General features: G+C 53.3%; 2 protein-coding genes across 16 annotated transcripts; one reads left to right on the top strand and one right to left on the bottom strand.

Moving 5' to 3' along the window:
- Window positions 1-588: 588 nt before the first annotated feature.
- Window positions 589-14,564, top strand: ZNF821 (zinc finger protein 821). 14 transcript variants are annotated; one of them, XM_068693306.1, is made up of 7 exons: window positions 899-1,673; window positions 2,778-2,869; window positions 10,387-10,512; window positions 11,027-11,169; window positions 11,745-11,849; window positions 12,775-12,994; window positions 13,649-13,954. In XM_068693306.1, exons 2-7 carry the CDS (start codon window positions 2,830-2,832, stop codon window positions 13,771-13,773), a joined length of 759 nt encoding a protein of 252 aa, XP_068549407.1. In that variant the 5' UTR covers window positions 899-1,673; window positions 2,778-2,829; the 3' UTR covers window positions 13,774-13,954. The 14 variants fall into 14 exon arrangements, 10 of the variants coding, with proteins under 10 accessions (XP_068549404.1, XP_068549403.1, XP_068549407.1 ...); XM_068693307.1 differs by having other exon boundaries at window positions 900-1,673; window positions 12,775-12,960; window positions 13,649-13,787; XM_068693299.1 differs by having other exon boundaries at window positions 1,139-1,673; window positions 12,775-12,941; window positions 13,649-14,564.
- Window positions 14,565-15,973: 1,409 nt separating this feature from the next.
- Window positions 15,974-23,064, bottom strand: ATXN1L (ataxin 1 like). 2 transcript variants are annotated; one of them, XR_011099856.1, is made up of 3 exons: window positions 22,941-23,064; window positions 16,943-22,696; window positions 15,974-16,718 (listed from the first exon to the last, which is right to left on the bottom strand). XR_011099856.1 is itself a non-coding variant. In XM_068693289.1 (2 exons), exon 2 carries the CDS (start codon window positions 22,581-22,583, stop codon window positions 20,505-20,507), a length of 2,079 nt encoding a protein of 692 aa, XP_068549390.1. In that variant the 5' UTR covers window positions 22,584-22,696; window positions 22,941-23,064; the 3' UTR covers window positions 15,974-20,504. The 2 variants fall into 2 exon arrangements, 1 of the variants encoding a protein (XP_068549390.1); XM_068693289.1 differs by having other exon boundaries at window positions 15,974-22,696.
- Between the last annotated feature and the right edge of the window lie 150 nt (window positions 23,065-23,214).

The raw sequence follows: 23,214 nt of genomic DNA, 5'->3' as shown, positions 1-23,214 counted from the left end.
CTAATCAGTCGTACAGAAAACTAACTCAGAAGACACTTTACTACAGCACTTTGTTACGACAAGAAATGTTTGTCAGAAAAATCTTCCTTAAGGGCTATCGCATTGAAAGACCTTGGCTTGTACCCGAGGGGCACGACAGAGCAGACTTCTGGATAGCGATAATGTTTTTGTATGTCACAAGTGGCTTGTATACAGTTCACTGCTTCCTAGCGTGCACCGAGTCTATTTAGCTGATCTCTTCGCACACCAGTACGATTAGCAGCGATACACGGAACCAACGAAGCCCAAAGAACTCCGATACAGAAAAAGGCGTGAGTTTGTCTGATGCCATGGAAAGTTTTGCCCTTCCGTAACCTGAACCTCCAGCCCCGCAGTAACTCCGGAGCTCCAAGCAGCAGCCTCGGCACAAGCCGCCCCGTCTCTGTACGAGTACGCGCCTGTTCCAAAACCCTTCCCGCTACCGCCGGGCTGCTGACAGGCTGCTGAAGGGCTGCTCCAGCCCGCATCGCCCCGGCCTGCGGGCGGGCAGCGCTCTGCCCTGCCTCCGCCCGGCCCAGCCTTCCCTCGGGCAGCCCGGGGCGCCGCCGGGGCGTTTCTCGGGGCGCTGCTCGGCCAGCGGGGCTCGGCGCGGCTGCCCGATGGCCCTGCCGAACGGCACCGGCCCCGCTCGCGGCGGCAGAGACCAGGAGAGAGGAGAGACCCCCCTCCGCCCCGCCCCGCCGCCAGGCCCCGCCGCGGGGACGCCTCACAGCAGCGCAGGTCCCGGGCCCATCACCCAGCCCCCCCCTGCCCCGCCGGGCCCCCCTCCCGCCGCTCACCGCTCACCGCCGTGCCGCCGCGCAGCCCGCACGCACCCAAAATGGCGGCCGGCCGCAGCGCACCCCTCGCCTCGCGGAGCGATCCGCGGGGCCGGCACGCCCCGCAGCCGGCCTCGTAGCCCGGGCACGACCGAGCGGGCGCGGCGGCTACGGAGAGGCCGCGCGAGCCGCCCTCCGCACTGCTGCGGCGGAACCCGGAGCGAGAAGCGGCGGCGGCACAGGAGGAAATCGCTGAGCCGAGGGACTACATCGCGGGGCGGAGGGACACCCTCGCGGGGCGGTGCCTTCGCGTCACCTCGAGGCACGCCCGCCGGGCCCCGCCCCCCGGCGCGGAGGTTCCGGCAGCGCCGCGTTCCGCCGGCCGGCCCCGCGCCGCCAGCCCCGCCTCCGCGGGAAGCGGCGGCCGCACGGGGGGCAGCGCCGCGGCGCCCCGCACAGCCGCCCGCGGGGGGCCGGGACCGCCGGGGCCCGGCGGCGCCCGCGGGAGGGAGGGGCCGGGCCGGGCCGGGGGCGGCGGCGCAGCTCCCCGCCGAGCGCCGGGCGGGGCGGCGAGAGCTCGCCGGCAGCGGCGGCCGCGGCAGCCGGCCCGGCAGAGCGGCGAGGGGGGCGCCCGGTGCCGCGCCCGCCCGGGGCGGCGAGGAGGGGAGCGGGGCCGCCGGCGGGGGGCGGGGGGCGGCACCTCCCGCGGCGGCTTCCCGCCGGGCGGCGCTGCCCGCGGCCGCGCGGTGCCGGGGCTGTGGCGGCGCGGGGCGAGCGGTCCCCGGCTCCCCGAGGCGGCCCCGCGAGGAGCGGCGCGCGGCGGGGCGCTCCCGGGCGTCCGGCGCCCGCTGGCCGAGGCGCGCCCATGAGAAGCAGGTGAGAGCTCGGGCGGGCGAGGGGCCGGGGCCCGGGGAGCGGCGGCGGGGAGGGCACGGCCGGGCCGGGGCCGGGGCCGGGCCGGGGGCTCCCCGGGGCCGTGCCCGCGCCGCGCGCTCTGGCGGCGCCGCCATCTTGCCGGTCCGTCCGTCCGCGGCCCTTTGTCTGTCCGCGGCTCCGCGGCGCGGGTAAGGCGGGGCCGGGGCCGGGGCCCGGGGGGCGCGGGGCGGGGGCCGGGCGGGCTGTCGGTCTGTCCGGCCGGGCCGTCGTGCCGGGTCCCCCCGCGCGTCCTCCGCATCCTGGGGGCCGGGGCCGCTGCCTGCCCGTCTGTCCGGGGGGTGCCGGCCCCCCCGGGTCCGTCTGTCAGAGGCCGGCAGCATCCCCGCGTCTGCCTGTCAGCGGCTGACAGCGCCCCTGCGTCCGTCTGGGGTGAACGCGTCCAGTCCTTCTGCCCGCCTGCCCCAGGGCGCTGTTGGCACCGACTCCCCCAGTCGGAGGGGCCGATGTTTCCCCGGTGAAGCCTGCGGGGTGCTGGCGTGTCCCCGCCCCGGGGCCGGGGGGCTGCGGCTGGCTGCGGGCCCCCTGCCCGGCCGCTCCCCTTGCCCTGCCTGCTCGGGGGTGCCGGCGGGGCTGTGGCCTGCCCTGGGGCTGGCTGTGCCTCCGCGCCTGGAGCTGCATCTGCCAGGCGGACGGTGCCTTTGTGTGCCTGGTGCCTGGCCCCTCCGGCTGTCCCCTCCTCCTCTCTCTGGGTCGGTTTGGTGGTGGCTGTGGTTAGGTTTATGCCTTACCTGCCGTGGGGGCAGACGGGAGGGAGGCAGGGATTTAGGCCGAGCGCACGGTCACTCCTGAAGCGGGGCCTTCTCGGCTGGTGGTGCACCAGGTACGAGGTTGCTCGGAACTTTGCTTGCGACGGGTGGGGCTGCCCATGCGTGGTGGTTTGTGAAACGCTTGTGGGTTGTGTTGGGTGCCGGCGCCGTGGTTGTGGTGATGCAGAATGAGCCCTGTAGGCAAAAGGATGGGGAGTGACCCTGAGGTGCCCAGCTGTGTTTGGCCAGAGACTCAGAAGGTTCCAGTGGTGTGTGTGACAGGCTCTTCTCTTCTCAGGTGAGCCCTCTGCTGAGGGAACGAACACTCTGTGCTCCCAGGTCAGGGAAACATGTCCCGTCGGAAACAGACCACTCCTAACAAAGTTCACTGTGAGTATTATGTTACACAGCATCGTGGGATCCCTGCCCCAGACAGATTGTTGTGGAATGAGAAGGGGAGGTGGGGAATGGTGAGAAGAGGTGCAGTCTGTGGGGGAATGGTTACTCACGGTTTCTCTTACGGCCTGTAAGAAGAGAAATTGAGCTCTGTGCATCAGGGAAGCTGGCTGAGTCCTGACACGGCAGGACAGGGATAGGCTTGAACAAACAATTGACACTGTAAAGGTGTGCAGGTGAGTGTATGCACAGGGCCTGCAGTTCTGCTTTGCGTTCACACTGTCACAAGTGCAAGGTAGTATACTAAGAAATGTGATTCTGGGGCTCTGGCCAGTCTTGGGAAAGGAAGTTCCAGGTAGGGTGGTCTGTGTGCAGCTAAAAGCCTGGGAATCCCGGCTTCTGATCTTTGTTCTACCACAGACTGGCACGGACGTGTCACTTAAGCTCACTGTACCTCAATTTCCTACCAGCTAATGCAAATAAAGCCATTTGCTCTTTCCTTTCAGGGAATAGGCAGTGGTTAAGTCAATCAATGGACAGATAAATGCTATCTGTCAGATCATACTTGTCCTGAGCTGAGAGGGCAAGACTGTTTCTCCAGCATTGTCAAGAACCTGGCATTTGTTGAGTAGTGAACGGACTGAAGATGCTGTACATCAGCACTTCTTGTGGGCAGGCTACAGAAAGATGTGAGCAGCACTCGGAGACAGCTGTGGGGATGTTCAGCTGCAAAGGGGAATCTGCACATCTACAGCTGTTGTTTGACTGACTACAGCAGAGGGAAGTTGAGGGTCTGAAGCTATGCCCTTGAAACTACTCAGCTTTGTAGCTGGAGACATGTTTGGAATCTGAGCTGGAATGAGGAGAACAAATTCCCACTTCTGTAGACATGTGAGAGCAAGGCTGATGAGATGAGGGGGCCTAGGTTATTGCTAAGCTGTGGTAACTGTCATGACTGTGGGACAGAGAGCTGAGTGCTGCAGCCCTAGCAACTGCCTTACTTTGCTGATGCTGCTGGCTTGCACGTTTCTGTGTGTTTCTCTGTGGTGCCTTTATGTATGGATATGGCAACAGAAATCTATGCATGCTGTTCTCTGCTAGAAGAAAACACATCATGATGTAACCTAACACTCCGCACATTCACTGAGTGTAGTGGGGAGAATTACCTCTGTGTGGGATTTGAAGGCCCTGTAGGCAACAAGAGGTGGATGTGGGAGAGCTGAAAAAACTCCTTGGTGGCTAGCATGAGGGCGATGTAGAGGTAACTTTTGGTAGCTGTGCTGAGTTGTGCTCTCCCATTCCTGCTTCTGTGTGCAGAGTATAGCTTTGGTTTGTCTGCTTGGAATTGACTGGTTTGTCTGCTTGGAATTAGAGAAACTTTAGACGTCCTGTGTTTTCTCCTACAATGCCAGTAACACTTCTGTCCACACACATTTGCTTCTGAGAGCGCCCAGGTGCTACTCTTGCTGGTTAGATTAGACTTGTAGAAAGCTTGCATGTATGTTGCCGCCTCTGGTGTAGTTATGGTCCCTCGGCCATGGGGACCAAGGGGTGTGACAGCTCTAAAGGTGTAGGTGGAGCTTCCATGGCATTCAGGTGGGCTGTTTTCTCTTCTGTACTCCACTGCACAACGGTTATGTCCTCCAGAAGCTTGTACTGCTGTGTACAGGACGACACATGCTATGGAGTTCAGTTGTTGCATTTTCACATTGCACGTTGCTTTTTAATCTGCAATACAAGTGATCACCAGCCTTAGTCTTGGGGAAACCACCTGGCAAAAAGGCTACTGGCGGGCGTGAGATAGGCCATAGAGAGAGGAAACTTGGGACCGGTTCACCACTTTTACGTGCAATGCGTAAGCTACAGACAAACCATTCAGTAGGAGTCATCACAAGCAGCGAGTAGGATCACAAGAAAATAAAGGGACTGAAAGATACAAGAAAATTACAATGGTGATGTCTCCTCCTTGGGATGGAAATCTTGTGTGTCTTACGATGAACACCACCAAATCGTTGGGACTTCTCTGTCTACCTAGCCTGCTGTGTATCTGGAGGGCCCAGAAATGCCAGTGCGCTGGTGAATGACGAGGAAAATCGGAGAGAACATCATCTCCAAGAACTGGGTGAGCCAGCAGAATGAGGAATCAGGCTGAGACATAGCAGGCACGTTACTGAGACTTCTTCACAGGGACTGAAATGTTTGGGAGGAGAGGAATAAAAGGGACAGCAGGTATGCAGCTTTTTATGCAGTTGTCTGCAATTGGGATCTGATTTGGCAGGCTGTGGGGCTGGGGAAGTGCTTTTTGGATTCGCATAAATGCTACTGTGAATATCTAACTGGACAAATTCATGGGAGGATGGTGCCCACTTCTTCCTTGCTTGGCTGCTCCATGTTATCTTCCTTCTCAGATTCATTTGGGCAAGCAACAGCTACAGTCTCCTCTCCCTGGCTTGCTCAATGCCACCTCTTTCCAGGGTTACTTTCCAGGCTTGGCATGGCCCTTGTTTGACCTTCCTCTCACAACAGGGACTGCTGACCCCACTTAGCACAGAAGCACTTCGGCATGCAGAGTGACTGGCTGGGGAGTTGTGTTGTTACAGATCAAATCGTTTTAAATAGAGAAATTCAAAATAGTAGATAAACAACAGTAAATTTACTGTTATGGTAAACGTAGCGTTGTGTGTGATGGCCGGTCCATCTACAGCTTTCATTGTAGTTGTTTCCCTTTGGCAGGGCTGCAGCACATAATTGGCTCTTAACAATTTAATTTTGTTTTGCCACATGGTGCATGAAAAACGTTCTCACCTGACAATGTGGTAAGAAATAAAACTGTAATACTGGAATATACTTATTGCATTGCCCATTTCACACTGAATTGAAAAATGCAATACAGTCACATTGTTCCTGTGGAGATATCTTCATTCGTCCGTTTCTGTCTTTATTTTCTCCCAGACTCAAAAGTGTAAAAGTATAAAATCTTTCTAAGCAATTAATCATCTGATCTTGCCTTCAAGCCCATCCATTGCTGCACTGTCACTCCATCTGTTATGGGTTACTCCACTGTTCTTGAGCTTGCCAAGAATTCTGCTTCAGGTATTAGCGTGCTTTTATTTTCCCTCCCTGCTGTCCCATGAGCTGCTTCTCTTTCTATGGCTTCTACCCTTTGCAAGTGATGCTTATTTTAGATCTCTTCAGAATAGCCTTTTAAAATCAAATTACTGGACATTTCCTAGCTGTATTTAGCATGGTCCCAGCGTCCCATTAATCCTCTGTCTCCTTCCTTCTCCCTCTGATACACACACACTCTGTACTCTTCAGTATTTCTTGAATTCTGCTGTCTATAATATTCCAAGTTTGAAAAGAAAGTATCTTGCAAGAAATAGCACCCAGCATTCAAAACTGAGCAAAAATTGTTACTTGCATCAAAATCCTTGGTACTTAAAGGGCTCTGTGGGCTGCGGTTATTAACTCTTTCAATTGTTGTTTTTCATTTCAGTAACCACTACAGCAATATGGACAACCCAAATAGCGATGGGGCAGGTGGACTAGATCCACAGTGGTGGACAGACTTGCAAATTTCAGGTCCAGGAAAGGAACACAGAGAAGACCTACATGAACAGGGACTTTAAATTGATGTACAAGGAGGGAGTAAAGTGGCTCATCTCTGAGAGACTTTGCTGTTTAGGAAGGAAGACAGGGGAACGATGTGGTTTCTTTTTATTTTTGTTTTGTGGATCTGGGGGTGAGGTTGTTTGTTTGTGTGTTTATTTTCCAGAACACCTGAGAGTTATCCTGCATTCATACAGTTCAAGAAGGAAAGGGCTCAGGAAAAAATCATTTCTGGCTGCTGCAAAGTTGGTGCACCACCAGGTCCTAGCAGTCATAACTGCCCCTGTTACGCAGTACCCCAGGGCTGCCCCCTACCTCCACAGCTGCTCTCCTGGCATCCCACTCACTTACAAGATTATGGAGAGGAGAACTGGAATGCAAAGCAGAGGCATTTGTATGAGTTTTTCACTGTCCTACATCTCTAGCTGTTTGTAAAACAAATACAGTGATTTGTTCTGGTGTTGTGGTCAGCCTGCAGCCCTTTTTGTATTTAATAAAGAAAATTCTGGAGAAGAGTCTGTGAATTCAATATTGAGCACAACGTCCTTCACTGATAGTGGTGATCCTAAAGCTGTTGCCTGTCTTACTCCCTTTCCACATCAATGCAAATGTATTCAAAAGGGGGTGGAGGTGGGGGAATAAGTGTCTGTATGTGAGCATGTGTGTGCGGAAACAAAAACATAACCCTGTATCTGTCAAACCTTACAGCTCTAAAGCTTCACTGAAGTAGGACTTAGTCTATCAGTAGATGAACTTAACACTCTTCTCTAAGTTCCTTTTGAGACCATATTAGTATAATAAGAAATTTTGTATAAGTGAAAGAGTTTTTAAAAGTTGTTTTTTTTTTTTGTTTGTTTCCCTAATCCCATGATGCCTTTTAGATACAGGCTAGCGGAGAATGCACAAGATGTTGAGTGCTAACAGCACTGGTTTGGTTAACCATTTGTGTTTCTGGCTGGAAGCTGAAAGTTCTCTGCACCGTACTGAGTCAGTGTTAGCTTGGTTCTGGGTGCACTGTACAGAAAGGCCACTGGCAGACATGATCGCTCTGTTGGTTGTTGTGATTGGTGTTAGTGTTACTGACAGGAAGAGTCCCCTCAGTCGTCTCCTCTAAAGATCACAGATTTTTAAAATCGTGACATTGCAGCCTGCCAATGTGGTCTGTGTGTCTGAGCAGGAACTTTTCTGCCATGAATCTCTGGGCTTCTGCTCAGTAGAAACGAAAGCCATCTGGAAGGGGAAAGGGAAAAGGAAACAAACGTGTAACTGCTTCCACTAGTAGTCGTGGTAATGTTTGGAGTCTTGTTTCACAATTGTCACGGGTAGCACATCCTCCACCATAATTTCACATCTGTCCTGCATACCATGGGTTTCCTCATTTCAGCATACTTTGACTTCCAATGCTCTTTTGTCTCTGGGCTCTTAACCTGGTGGTTCATGGAGATCTGCTTCTTGGAGAGGCACCATAATTCTGTAGTGTCCGCTGTTCGTACAGTTTGTATCTCAGTCCCACCAATGTGGTCCAGACATAAAAGCAGCGCTCCAGGTTATGAAAACCATTCAGTTGGATGCATTCCAACATGGGCACATGTCCCAGTATTCACCATAGTGCCTGCTGCTTTCCGTGGCAGATAGATTTAGGGTGCTCTCCTGCACCTCTCTTCAGCCAACGTGGATTGTGTTCTCAAGTCCTCTCTGCAGAAACCTTTCTCTTGTTTCTGAGAAAGAATGATAAAAGCCTTCAAATGCTTTTGGAAACCTCCATGGGGATGGTGGGAACTCAAACTCCTCTCCCTCAGTCTCCGTGAAACTTCTGAAGGTCTTTGAAGTCTTCCGTAAATTATTGCTCTTTAAAGCAATGCCGGAAATTTTGAGGTAAGCACCAGAAAGGCGGTGTGAGTATGAATATGGGGCTAAGCTGGCTGAAACAGTTTAGTATGTGGGAATACACCCCTCCTTATAACAGGACTGGTGTTCTCTCAGTGGATCAAGAATGAAATTCCCTGATTACACCGATGCCAGTTGTGGCCCTATACTAAAAGGTGCAATTTGGTTCCAAAAGCTACTCTTTGGCTTCTTTGTTTTATGTTAAAAATGCACCGCATCTTCCATACTATTTCTGCATTTGTGCTTTGAGTAGTTCCTGAGAGTTACAAACCAGCTGATAAATTTAATCCAAAAGCTAGCCCTCTGGGAACTCTAGCACCTTGTCCCAAGTGCTCACAGCTCACCCACTGATAAAAACAAGTTATAACTACATATGAAACAAAGTCATTTGTTTGTTTTAATGTAAATATTAATGTTTGACTTTACGGAACTGGAAGCTTTCCCTAGCAGACACTGCTGTAGGAAGTTTTCTTTCAGAGGAGCACCAGCTGCTTCTGGAGGGGCAGCTTGTCCCCAGTCCTCCTGGGAGAGAAGGTGGTGACAGTACACAGAGGACAGCCCTTGGTTTTAGCACCACTGTGGAAAGCAGATAAGATGCCAGGCACTCAGGAAGAGATTATTTCTCTGCAAATTTCTCAAGAGAAAAAAACAAATTATGTCCTGAAGGAGAAGTGTAAATTATGAAAAATGATATCAAAAAATATCAATATCAAATATCTATCTACAAATCCTCAGCCTGATGAAGCATTTTGTCTGTAGAATGGATGAGAGAAAAGAACCACTGAACAGTGCAGAGAGGAAAGGGAATTCAATGTGAATGGGTGCTTGCTCACCCTGTAGAGGAGCCCAGCGGACCGCAGGCAGGAAGCAGGTGCTGCAGAGTAGCAACTTGATGCTGCTCTGGCGACAGCCAACATCTGTAGAACGTCCAGGACATGCCACGGTTTGGGCTGTTGCCTGGTGATCCAGGTGGTGACGATCTAACTACTGGGCCAGCAGTATGCTGCAGTGGACATAGCACAGGGCATTCAGCTAATGATCCTTCCCTCTCCTCTCTCCCCACCAATTTGCTCTCTCCAAATTTTATTTGGTTAGTTACTACCGCCAGCATTTTATTTGGTTAGTTACTACCTAGCTATGAAGGAACTTTCTAATAACTAAAGAAATTCACAAACACACTGCATGGTAATTGAGCTAACGTTGAGAATGTTTCAGTGGAAGCGCATGATAAGGAAACATGGCAAATACTATACACAGATTCTGTCAGTGGAGAAAAGTTAGGATATTAATTGAAGTTGTGATTAAACTTTGGAAGACCACAATTAAAGCAAGCATGCAGATTTAGTTTGCCATGCTGTTACACTGCAAGGAGAATACAGAGAGAAAAAGAGAGCCTGTATTTAAAAATTAGTTTAACCTAATTTGGGAGTCATACAAGCACTAATGTCTGTGTTTTCCCAGATCCTAACATGATTGAATTGCTTTCTAAATATCCTGATCTGTCACAGTACCATCACCCTGCCTGCAATAGCAGGGAATAGGACGTAATGACTCAGAAGAGCCCAATAACACTGTGTGTGATTTGGGATACTGTTATCATCCCCGGGTGGCTTCCCCCCCACCTCCAGCTGTGCTGCAGTTCTATTGGCAGGTAGTTTGTCTGGTAGAAGAGGAAGTCACCTGGGCACATATGGCAGGTATGTGGAGTCTTGCAGGCTTTTTTACATGTCACCAGAGCAGTAGATAAACAGGATGTAGAGGCCAGCCTGACACCCAACGTTTCCCTTAGCAAGACTGATCTAGACATAGGGACTACGCTTGCATCAGCAGGTACAGAATGCTGGTGTCATGGGGTCAGCAAGCAGAGCGGTTACTTAAATGCTTTCAGAAAGGTGACTTCAGAGGTTCCGCGCAGTGCAGGTGAGCCACCTCACACCTGATGCATTTCTGGTAAGCTTTTGTGGTAAAATCAATGGAACGACACTAGTCTGACTCTTTGTCCTTGTGGCTGCCAGGGGAGCAAGTCTTTGCAGGGCTGGAGGAGCAAGCCCGCCAAGCCATGATGAAAAACAGCTTTCCTGGACCTCTTGGGGACCAAAGGCCAGCCATTCATCCACTGCAAGACCATGACTCCAGCAGCAGTGAGTTCTGCCCCTTCCAGTAATTGCAAGGTAGTGGACTGGAGAGACTCTTCCGAGGGCTGAGGTTAGGTGCTGCACAGCTTGCGGGGGTCCTCTGGGGACCATCTTACTCATCTCCTCCTCCGGGTTAGCCCTTGGCTCTTGTGCAGGACTCCGCATCCGCCAACAAGAGCGGGACTGCTCCCTAAGGGCAGGTGGGCCTGGAGCCACCACAGCGCAGGTTGGGCAACCAGCTCACTGGCAGGGTGCACCCCACAGAGCAGGGTGCACCCCACAGAGCAGGGTGCTGACAGCAACGGGCTCTGCCCACAGATTGCCAAGCAAGGCTGGCTAACAGGGCAGAGCCAGGAACTCCATGCAGTACTCTAGGGATTGAAGCTCCCCTGAGTTTAAATGAAGCATCTGGTCAGTGGGTGTGAGCAGATGGCCCCAGATGAGGCTTGTCAAGACAATTAAGGTTTATTAGTGCCCTCAGGGCCCTGACACTTGGAGTAACTGCTTTCTCATGTTTCAGGTGGCAGTGATGATGATGAAACCACCCAGGATGAAGTCTCTTCCCACACTTCTGAAGAGGATGGTTCAATGATAAAAGTGAAGAAAGAGTTAGAGAATGTGGAAAAACCTGCAGCTGGAACCCCACTGATGAGAGAAAATGAGGCAAGTGTATATTGGCACTGCACTCACCTCAAGTTCCCAGGAAGAAGAGAGGGCGCGGGGTGAAAACACATCTTTTCTCCTCGGGGTGATTTCTTCCCTTGTCCCCACTCTCGCTTCCTCCAAACAGTATCTCCTGGCTGGAGGAAATGGTGGAAATGGTGTGAGGTGTTCTTGGGTTGCCAGGAACAGGAGACAAACTGCTATTCTCCTGCCTTGCTGAGATGCTTACGCGGTCTGTCCACCTCCTTCAGTGCTGGCACCTTTCTCTGACTGATCTCCCCTTCCCTTCTGCTGCAGAGCAGACCTTGCCTACCAGAGGCACTGTGCTGGCAAGATTATGGGTGCGAGTGTGGGCCACGAGGCTTCTCTTGCTTCTGGAGGCAGCAAGAGTTTTGCTCGGAGGATACATAAAGGAAGTTTTAGATGGAGAACAGCAAACCAGCCCCAGCAGGACTGGGCACAGCACTTGATCTGGGCGAGGCCTGTGTGCAGGTGTTGACTAGATACTAAGGGAGGGTGGGGTGGCTGTGTGAAGACCTGTGTGCCCTACACCAAGGTGTCTTTCCCTCCCCCAGGTTACCGAGAGTTTGAATGCTGACCCCATGCTGGGATTGTCCCAGTGTCCCCTCTGCCAGCTGGAATGTGGAAGCAGAGAGCAGCTCATTGCGCACGTGTACCAGGTAGGGGTTGGTTCCAAATGGGGGGATGTCTCTGGCCTTAAGCTGCTCAGCTGTCCCAAATTCAGGAACAGGCCTGGGCAAGGGGCATGGGACGGCTTTGTTCTGATTTTTGCAGTCACAGAGCCGAACTGATCCTCCTATCTAGGATGTGACTGAAGTTTATAGCAGATAGTCCACAGGGAGTCCTGGGTGAAAGAATCAGCAAGGCACCAGTCTGCACAGCTGGAGAGCACAGCTCCATCCCCAGGCAGTCACTACAAGCAGTTGCAGGCTGAGACAAGACAGTTCTTTCAGATCAAACACAGAAGCAATTTTTACATCAGTCAGTGAAATAAGGAACCCTCCTCTTGATCGTTTGGTTCTTTATTCTGTCCCTTTATCACGGTTCCTATCCATGAAAGCAGCAGTTCTTCCTCTGAAACAATTCCAGTACTGCGGGAAATCTATGCTGGGATCTTACAGGTTTTTTGTCAGTACTCTCCTCCCAGCACATCAAAGTCTGTAACAGAAGGAATGAAGCAGAGCTGAACTGACCACTTATCTGCACCAGCTGACTGCCTGTAGCTACCATCATAGTGAGCTTTCCCTCCCCAGCATCCTGCCTACTGCTGGTGCAGTCATGCTTTTTCTAGCAACACCAGCTGCTTAGATGCCTTTCTGAAAACAAGGGGCAGGTCGTATGATCTGAGCGTTCTGGCTCTACTTGTTTCTCTTGCACTGCTGTTGAACTGCAGGAAGGTATTTGATCTGTAACATCCCAAATGTCTTGCACTTAGTCTAGGAGCTGTAAGCCAGAGGTTTTAGTGGTTAAATGATCCTTTTCCAAGAGGCTGAACTAAATGGTTTACCATATTTTGTTAGCACACCTCAAACTGGGCAGGGAGCTGGGCAATTTGTAACTAACAACCTAGTGGTTGTTTTGCAGCACACTGCAGCTGTGGTGAGCGCCAAGAGCTACATGTGTCCTGTATGTGGCAGAGCCCTCAGCTCACCAGGATCCCTTGGGCGACATCTCCTGATCCACTCAGAGGACCAGCTGTCAAACTGTGCAGTGTGTGGAGCACGTTTCACCAGCCACGCCACATTCAACAGGTCAGGGTCACCCTGGCTGGTGAGTGGGCTAGGGTACCCACAGAAAAGATTAGGTGGGTTGCCTTAAGTGACACAGGAATCATGTCTATGCCCTACTAAAGGCCAGCTGGGAACACCCCCAATGACTGAGATTTCCTGGATCCCTTCCTCCTTGCAGCTCCACATTACCTGCAAAAATCTCCACGAGCTGTGCTGCTAAAAGGGTGTTTCTTAGCTCTGTGAAGAAGTAGGATTCTTCAGAGCACTGAGACTCTTGTCACAGAACAATCGTTGCTCTCCTTGCTGATCAGTCCATCAGACAGGGTCTGTGCTGCCCAGATGAGTTCCTCATTTCCAAAGCAAGACTACAGGCAGAAACCAAAATGTTCCTTATTTGTGTCCTGCCTGGTGGAAGATTATTCACTGACTAGGGGAATAGGGAATGGAGAAATCTAGAGATGATGGGGAGTAGCAGCTTGCTGGTTAATTCCTGCCCTTGCACTCTTCCAACTCAGGTACTGCTCTGGGCTAACCCTGTTCCTACCCCTGTCTATGCTGTTGATTGGTTTTAGGTATTCAGATGTGTTTGTGGGCAGGGATGGTTTAGCACAGGCCTCTGTCATGGGCACTATTAGGGGTACCGTTCACTGCAGCCTCCCCGTCAGTCCGAGATGAGGTCCCTCCTGTCAGCACCAAGTCTCTGACACTCTGCACTTTCTGCTTTCCAGTGAGAAGCTGCCAGAAGTGCTCAGTGCAGATCGCCTGCCCGCACCCCAGAGTGAGGGCCCCTCCGGTGTCGAGGGGAAGGACGTTGCCTTTCACACCCCTGTGTATCCTGCGAGCATCCTCCTAGTGTGCAACAACTGCGCTGCGTATCGCAAGCTGCTGGAGGCACAGACACCTGGCATGCGAAAGTGGGCGCTTCGTCGGCAGAACGAGCCCCTGGAAGTGCGGCTGCAGCGTCTGGAGCGGGAGCGCACAGCCAAGAAGAGCCGGCGGGACAACGAGACTCCCGAGGAGCGGGAAGTGAGACGGATGCGGGATCGAGAAGCTAAGCGCCTGCAGCGCATGCAAGAGACAGATGAACAGCGGGCGCGACGGCTGCAGCGAGACCGGGAAGCCATGCGATTGAAACGTGCAAACGAGACCCCAGAGAAACGGCAGGCCCGGCTCATCCGGGAACGCGAGGCCAAGAGGCTGAAGCGGCGCCTGGAGAAAATGGACATGATGCTCCGGGCACAGTTTGGCCAGGACCCCTCTGCCATGGCAGCTTTGGCAGCTGAAATGAACTTCTTCCAGCTGCCAGTGAGCAACGTAGAGCTGGAGAGCCAACTGCTGGGCAAAATGACCTTTGAGGAGCAGAGCAACAGTACGCTGCATTGAGCTGCGGCCAAAGACTACCGCCACTGCTGCGCCTGTCGCAGGCAAACTAGCAGGCTTCTATGCTCAGGAGGCTGTTGTGGGTCCCTGGCTAGCTCTCCCCCACAGATGGTTCTGACTTTCTCCTGAACACAGGAGGAGAACAGAGCTGAGAGATGTCTGCCAGAGTAGCCCTGGTGGAAGCAGATTCTGAGGATACAGGCTGCTGTGGGGGTCAGCCACAGCTTGTGAACAGTGGGAAAATAAATTAATGTTTCACATTTATTTAGTCCCCTTCTTTACCTTTTGTACTTTGTCCTGTTCTTGGACCTTTGCAGCATGGATGGGTTTGGGCTGCTGCAGTTTTGCTACAGGTGAAAAGCCTGCCTCACTGAAAAAGGAACTTACAGCAGCGTAAGTAATGGAGCTGAGGACTTTGATAGTCCACTGCTCCTCCAGGAATACATACCTCGCTGCTTGTGTCCATAAAAACTGAAGCAAAAAAGGATCCCATCTTCCTGCAAATGGCTGCGCACGCCCTCAAACACCTTTTCTATGTGCTTGTTTGCCGTAGTGTACTTGGAAAAACTAAGAGGAAGTAATTCCTTTTCTAAGATACCTCATATAGACAATATGAAAGGCTGACCGAGGTAAGCAAACAAGGAGCAGCTTGCCAGTTGAGGAACAAGGTAATTTTCACTTAAACAGCATTTCAGGTTTGCAAGTGAGAGAGACACAGACATGTTGTAGAGAGTTTAGCAAAGGGCCCCAAAGGGACTGCAACATCTCTCCTCTGAGGAGAGGCTGCAAGAGCTGGGATTGCTCAGCCTGGAGAAAAGAATGGTTAGGGGGATCTTGCCCATGCCTAGAAATACCTGAAGGGAGCTGCAAAGAGGACAGAGCCAGTCATTTTTCAGTGACTTAGAAACTTGATTTTTTCCCTCTAGTTAGCTTGAAAAACTTTTGCTGCAACTCTTTTGAAGTCCTACTTAACTGCTTAAAATAGTTGCCTTTGAAGTGCACCATGCTGCATTTTTTCATGACATGAAACTAACCTTATAGACAGTCTTGTGGGCACTCGCTACAAAAAGCTTTTAATCTTTTGAACCCTACACTCTTTAACATGCCACTGTAACAGTTTGTTTCCTCAGCTTAGAGAAGTTGTTTTATCTTCTCATCTGGGTTTTCAGGAGCCATCCTTGCCTTGCTCTCTTTGGGAAAAGGCACCAGGTCTGGCAAGGATCTATTCAGTTCTATGTTACCTTCTCCATATCCTCTTTTGTTCTGTGAGCTGATCTCACTTTTATTCTTACCTCTGTTCACTTTCACACTCAAGCCAGCAGTTTGCTCTTTGCAGCAGTTGCTGTTACCCTACGTTGTGTGTTTCACTTGGCCAGCAGAGCCATAGCTTTGCTGTGCTAACTGTACACTTTTTTTGAGGTTGCTTTTACCACAACCTCCCTGGCACCTTATGATTATTCCAAGCAATATTTACTAACAAAACCATTGTATCAAAGGGGTTCAAGGAGATCACACAAAAGCGAAAGTATTTGAATGCAGACTTAAAGCTTACAAGCTATCTGTCTGCCTTTACCTTGTGTTTGTCAGGTTCCAGATCACTGTGTAAGACCAGAGAACCCCCATTCAAATGATCACTGATGCCACAGACGAGCAAAAAGTCTCAAACACCAAAGGAAAAGCTATTGGTTTATATATAGATATATATAGATATAGATATATACTGTGTTTACAGAGTCAACGAGTTAAATGCAATATTCATAAGAGCATTAACAATAAAAATACAATCTGTGTGTAGCCAAGTACAGACTTAAAATGGTAAAACAGGAAAAAGGATCTCACCAAAAGTACAAATATACAGTACAAATTGATTTATTTAAAACAGTTACAAAAAAAGCACAACAAAATAGAGATTATCCTTAGAATTATTAATGCTTTGTTAAAGATCAGGTAGGAGGAATGGGGTGGGAGCAAGGTTGGAGGGGAGCACCTGACTAGTTCTAAGGCTTTAGATACAATGCGGTCGGTTACATGTTAATACAGCCATTACATAACTGGGATTATAGTTGAGGGATCAGCACTTATCTACAAAGACCTCCTTGCCTCAGGGCAGCCCAGCCAGTTCCCCCAGTGCCACATGCCTTGCTCTGCTTAGCATGCGCAGACCCTCCCCTGGCTCTAAGGTGCCACGAAAGCGAAAAGCGACCAGAACGTGCACGGCGCGTTTGCAGGGTGGGGTGGCAGCAGCCTGGGACGTCGGGACAAGTCCTGTCCTCCATGGACAGATGTGAAGACCATGGAGGAGTCTTGACCATCGGCATTTTAAGCCCTACACGGAACATACCCTGGGCCAAACTCTGTACAGAATGTGCATTCGTAGCCATCTGAGCAGCTTCTGTAAAGTTTCAGGCCCGGGACAGCCTGAAAGGCAAAGAGCAGTTGTGAGTGACGCTAGGGAAAGGCACATGGACTGCTGTGGGCAGGAACTAGCATTTGGGCTACTCAAGCTGCTGTAGTTTCGTTTAAAATATTTTTCTGAGTAACAAGGATCATTAGTTCTCTACTGGGGAAAGTGACTTCAAGTGTGGGGTGGGGACAGGAGGGATGGGGACACTTAATGTGAAAAGTGCATTATACTTGCGCACCTGCTGGAAAGGAGAGGCAGAGGCGCTCCTGCAGCTTTCCTCCTTTCCAGACAGAGCTTCCTCTGCATAGTCTGGTAGTGATGAGCGCTCGTCACCTGGAGCAAGTCTTGTGTTCCTGGGGGAACAGTGTACACACGGCCTGGGAGCAGGCCTGGCCTCTGATGGGCAGCTGACCCGAGGAATGTTTCATGAGATGGGACAGATGGCTACAGACACCCGTTATTGCATCCTACAGACTCTTCCCACAGCCTCCGTGCGAGCTGGGTAAGACCAAGGCCAGGACGCCTCCTCCTTCAGGTAGGACAGACCGCAGCTCTCCCTCCCTTCACAATAGCAGCAGGAAAACAGTGTATTTCTGAGAAGCCTGTCACATCTCTGCCAGCAGAAAGGCCTGGATAACCAGCTCGTTCCATAACGTCTTCCTGGCTTTATCTCCCCCTATCCCTGTAAACCTAAGAAATAAATGCCTCCTCTGTGGGCTCTTTCACAGCCTTCCTGCCCACAGCAGAACCTGTCTCGCACACTCCCTGTCTCGAGAGAGCCCGAACACTCAACCCAAGAGCCACCACTGGAGCTGAGCAACACAGTCCAACCCAGTAAAGAAAGATTCCAGTGATTATGAGTGCTGTTTGCTGGGCTAGAGGGCCTCCGGTACTCCCCTCTTACCCACAGTCCCTGGGGCAAGCGGCCAGATGCCCAAATTACTCTCAATGCCTCCTCCATGAGATGTGCCCCAAACCGTTGCTTCCAGAGAACAGAAGAGCTGGCAGCTGAACCCTGCTCAACAGCGGGACTCACAGGGAGCCTGGACAGAAGCCCCAAGGACAAACACACCCTGGCCTCTTCCACGGACCTCAGAACCACTCAGCAGATGCGTGGCCAAGCCAGCAGCCAAGGAAACACCAGGACGAGCACCCGGCCAACCCCCAGCTGCCCCGGGCAGAGCTGGTCTAGCCCCGCGGCATCTTGCTTCATACACCAGCCTTTTCAGACCACCGCCCCACGCCGCCAAGACCTAGAAGCAGTGAGTACAGCGACACACGGGAGATGAGGCAGGCTCTCCAAACCCTCTAAGACAGAGACTTCCATGTCTGAATGGGCACACCGGGGCTCTGCACCGTCCAGCTGCACAAACACTCTGAGCACACAACGTCCCTTCCGCACTCACTGGCCAAACCTCTGCAAGATCCCTTCCTCAGCTGCCTGCCACAGCTCTCGGTCCTTCTGCATGTGCCACACAAAGAACAGGCGAGAAAAGCTGGGCTCCTCTGTCTTCTGCTCTTGGCCACAGACCCTGGCTATCCTGAGCATTAAGCACTAACCAGCATCAGGCAAGGCCTTTGTGCAGGAGAGTCCGATGAACAGCGACTGCGGAACACACGTGGGAATGAGGCCGGGCACCTGGGCCCAGGCAAGGATGTGCCGGTGCCACGAAAAGGCAGCACCCCACAGCTGCCGCATCGAAGGAGGCAGAATCTTCACACGACAGTGTCACTGTGACCTTGTGCATTTCCACATGCAGTTGATGAGACCACAAGCATTTTGTGATTCCGGGGAAGCTACGTGTGACACGGGCAGCATCCTCCCCCTGGAGAAACCCTCATGAGGCACAAACACTGAAGGCATGAACAAAGCGTATCTTAACTAAGGCCTGAAAATAAATTGTTCTCCCGGCGCAGGCATGTCAAAGGCAACAGAAACGGCTAGCGATTTGCTAGGAAATCATAATCAATGGCCTGGATGGAAGAACCCTTCTGGAGACTCTCTCGCTTGCAGAACACGTATGCACAAAGCCCCTGCCACGCAGCCAACTGAAGGCAGTTGGTTACAGGACACGTTTCTGAAGAGTATTCAGACCAACCCTGAGACACCAGCACCGCAGAAGCTGACCAGGAGGGCAGCCACATCATCGAGAAGTGCTGACACACAAGCCATTTGGGGAAAGAAAGAAGCAGAGCCCTAGCAGTCCAGCATGCCTGGCAGAAAACTTCAGGAAGATGAGACAAGGGAGACAGAAAATGGTACACTGACATCAGGAGCATCGTCAGGACTCTAGCAGGGATCGGCACGCCGAGAAGAAATCCTCAAAAGCCTGGTCCTAGCAGAGTGATGGGCACCGTAATATAGGGAATCCTCAAATCCACGTTAAGTCAGTAAGGCTCTTACCCTCGACAAAACAGTGACATTTTTATTCTAACTAGGCAGTTAGAGCCAGTGTCATAACACACCATCAGAGAGGGCAAATTAGTGTAACTGCAGGAGCCTTCACTCGAATGGAGTGTTATTTACCATAACGAGGTATCAATACACATTTGTGTTAGATCTCACTGTGAAGAAGGCTACTCTTGATATTACTGTGTTGTTCTACAGAGGAACTCCGAAGTTCTGCATTAGAACAACCAACAGAAAAACACCCAGAAATGCCCTACGATGCTGCGATCCCTGGAGTCCCTACATTACTCATGGAACTGTACTTAGCTGAAGCTTTGTACTTTGCCTGCACATGCACAAACGCTTGTTTCTTTAGAGTTTATTGAGAAAACTGCCTGCAGGGAATAATTAGCCATCCGTAAAGTTTTCTTCTGATGTAATTACAAAATAGTCTCGGTCTCACAGTCGAAGGATGTGTTTCCATCCCTCACTAGAGAATGCTAAATATATCTGACTCCAGCTTTCAAAAAAAAACAAAAACCAAACCAAACAAAACCTAACCCCATTCACCCACAGGCTAAGCCTTAAAAGCCTTAAGCCCAAGAGATTTTGTTTTTAAGGTTATTAACATGGGAAGGAATATTTGATTTGGTGACTAATATTACAACAATTAGGTGACAACAGAAATGTTTCAAAGCAGGAAACTGACATCTCCCATCCCATGCCCCATCCCAAGTGCTCAAGTTCCCTATTCACCTGTACCCAAACCCATCCTTTTGGTCCTTCCTCTTGAGTTTCTGTGATTCATGGAAATCTCTGTACATTCTTTGCAAGAAGAAAGAGCAGTTGGATTCAGTGGAAGAGACATTAAACAGAACCATCAGAGAAGCATCTGCGTCCTGCCCTCAAGAGCTCCATCGGTGAACGGTCCTTTTAAAGTGCATGTGTGAAGAAAGGGGATACTGGGAGTAGAGCCCCCTAAACTCCAGTGGGGACCCATCTCTCCCCATCATGAAAAAGGAGGAATAATATCTTCAGCAATTTTACTTTCTACCTTAAGCCACGTCTGCCCTTCCCATCTCTCCACCTTTCCTGAATGCTTACTTAGACCCTGCCCTGCAGGGTGTCAGTTGTTCAGGGAGGTGCAAGAAAGCCCCAGCCTCCAGATGTTCTCATCGCAAGCTCGTGAGCACGTCCCTTTTCTCTACCCCGGCTAGCCTGTTGCTGCTCCCTGAGGCACTGGAGTCCTCTCGATTCCCCAAGAGGAACTGGTCAGCCACTGAACTGGAATTAATCCAGTTCTGCAGGGCAGCCTTGCTGGTGAACCTGCCACAAAGCGTGTGCAATTTCTCCACCCAGTGAAGGTGAGGCTCACCCGGAGGGCATGCCCTAGCTCACAGCCTCAAAGGGATCACTTCCCTGCATTAGAACGCCCTTCGATAGACAGCTTGACCTCCTGGGGAATGAAAGAGGGACGGAGCAGAGAGGGCCGAGGCTCCTCTGCCTGCGTGCTGTATCTTTGGAAGCCTGGGGCTGCCCAGCTGTGCTGAGTGACAGTCTCAGGCTGAGAGGGTTCTGCGTGAGAGCTCTGAGCTGCACTTTCCCTTTCTGGCTGGCTCTTCCTTTCAGCAGCTCTGTCAGACGGTTCTCTGGACCCCTGAGCAGTTCTTTCAGATCTCTCCCTAGTAGATATCAACTGATCTGTGAGAGGGTAGTTAGCCTGAGAAGCAGAGTTGCCATTCATGCTCTGTAAACTGATTGATATGCAGACATCGCCCACTTGCAGCCTGTGACAGGGCAAAGCAAAGAGCTGAGCAGTCCGCCCCGGGCTACAGGAGGACCAGCCCTGGCCATAGACAAAGAAGGGATGCTCTGGGGGCACATCGATGCTCACTTTACTTTGTTGCTCCCCAACCACAAAATGCAACATGACAAGCCCAGGCCACTGGCTTTCCTGAATATCCACCACGGTGCTGGAATCGATCTTCAGGCCCCCGCTCACCTCTGCACTGCGAACAAAGTCTTGAGTCTGCAGGTCCTCTACCCGCTTCAGCTCTCCTGTAGCCAGCTGGATGATGGCTCCTTTCATGAAGTGGGAGGGCAAGTGTGAGGAGCTGGGTGGCTGCAGCTGTGCCAGGTCCTTTTCGAGCACGCTCCCTCGAGCCTGCACGTCTGGACTCTGCCTTACCAGGGTTTCTGAAGCAGAAGACCTGATGGGCTCAGATCCAACGGGAACCAGTACTGGCTTGCCGTTAGCTATCACCATTCCTTTGGTTAATTGTCTTTGTCTAACCATCTCTTCAGGGGATACAACATACGGACTCCTGGACTGGCTCTTCCCAGCAGCGGCCCTTTCCACTGTGTTCCTCAAAACGTCCTTTGACTCCCCCTGCTGATCAGAGATACTATGGCAAAGGTTTAAAGGGCTTGGGTCATCTTTCCTCTGGGCTGCCAGAACATGATAATCCTGAGATGCCAACACCCCTACCACCCTCTGGACCTCCAGGTCAGTGTCTGGGGTGTTTCTGTGAGCTGGCACAGAGACCTCTGTTCTCAACGTCTGGTAACCTGAAAGAAACTGTCCATCAACCACACATCCCACTGCAGCCCCTGGCAGACAGTCTTCGGCTTTACTGCTGCCAGAGTCCACAGCCTCACTGGTCCTCCTCACCACGTTGTGCTCCAGATGTCTCTGTCCACCGTTGGCAGCAGCTACCTCTGAACTCAGCTGACTGTCTTGCTGAGAAGAATCTGGGCTTCCACCTGCTGTGGGCGTCTCATATGCCGAGTACCCTGGTGGGAGGCGGGACATCTGATAATAAACAGGAATTCTACCTAGCGTAGTATCTAGTGGCTGGGTCCCAGCATGGTGCTGCATCTGGCCCGAGGGAGAGACCGCAGAAGCAGATTTGTTGAAGGTGTGGGTAGGAGAGGTAGTCTGGGGGGAAGGAGCGGCTTCTTCCGTGAAGAGAGAGGCATATGGCACAAAGTGGGGGACGTGAGAGGCGGCGAGGTTGGTGGAAGGAGACAGGAGAGGACTAGGCAGGAAGCCGGGAGGGACAGCGTAGGGCACCGTGTAATGCGAGCCGATGAGCTGCAGGGACGTCGGCGGGATCTGCGCGTAGTGGATAGGCGGGTAGGGCACCCCCGGGTGCTGGATTATCGGCGAGGTCACGTTGAAGGCCGGGGTCAGGGGGCTCACGTTCACCACGGGGTGCAGGGCCGTGGGGGAGAAGGTGGCGGGCGGCACCGCCACCTTGTAGAGCATCCCGTACTGGTCCACCGTCAGCCCCGCCACCGCCTCCGCGGCCTCCCCGGGGCCGTAGCGCAGGGCCGCGGGGCCCGGCCCCGCCGTCCGGGCCCACTCGGGGCCCTCGCCCGAGGCCTGGGCGCCCCCCGCCCGCGCCGCCTCCGCGCCGCTGCTGGCGGCCGGCAGCTCCCGCTTCTTGGGCGGGAGGCGCTCCTGGCTGCGCTCGTGGCCCGCTCTCATGGCGCCCCGCGGAGTCCCGGCAGCCGCGGCCGCGACGCTCGTTCATGGGGGCGCCCGCAGGGGCTGCCGCACGCCGGCTCCCGGATCCCCGCCGCCGGCCGCCGCCGCCTCACCTGCACCGGGAACAGAGGGAGCCGTGAGCCCCGGGGCCGGGGCCGCGCGGGGGGAGCCCCGAGCCGCGGGGCCGGGGCCAGACCCGGGCCGCCGGAGCCCCGAGCCCCCGCCCCGCTCGGCGGCCCCGGCCCCGAGCCCCGGCCCCGGCCGCCCCGCGCCCTGCCCCGCTCCGCCCCGCCGGGCCCGAGGCGCCGCGGCCGCGCCCCGCCTCCGCCGGCCCGCCCGGCGCCCGCCGCGCCTCACCCGCCGCCATCGCCCGGCTCCTGCTCCGCGACCCCCATCGGCCCCGCGGCCGCCTCCGGCCCGGCCCGGCCCGGCCCGGCCCCGCCCCGCGCCGCGGCGCAGCAGCGATGACGGGCGGAGGCCGCGCGCCGGAAGCGCCTCAGCGCCGGGGCCGCCCGCAGCGCCCGTTGCCGCGGCGACGGCTGGAGGCGAGGCGGGGCGGGGAGCCCGGCGCGGGGCCGGGAGCTGCGGGCGGCCCCGGAGCGGAGCGGGCGCTGCCGAGGCGCCCCCTGCC

Source organism: Anas acuta, chromosome 10, assembly GCF_963932015.1.
Source record: "Anas acuta chromosome 10, bAnaAcu1.1, whole genome shotgun sequence".
Lineage (NCBI taxonomy): Eukaryota > Metazoa > Chordata > Aves > Anseriformes > Anatidae > Anas > Anas acuta.
The sequence above is the reverse complement of the archived record's forward strand: the minus strand, read 5'-3'. Positions and strand labels throughout refer to the sequence as shown.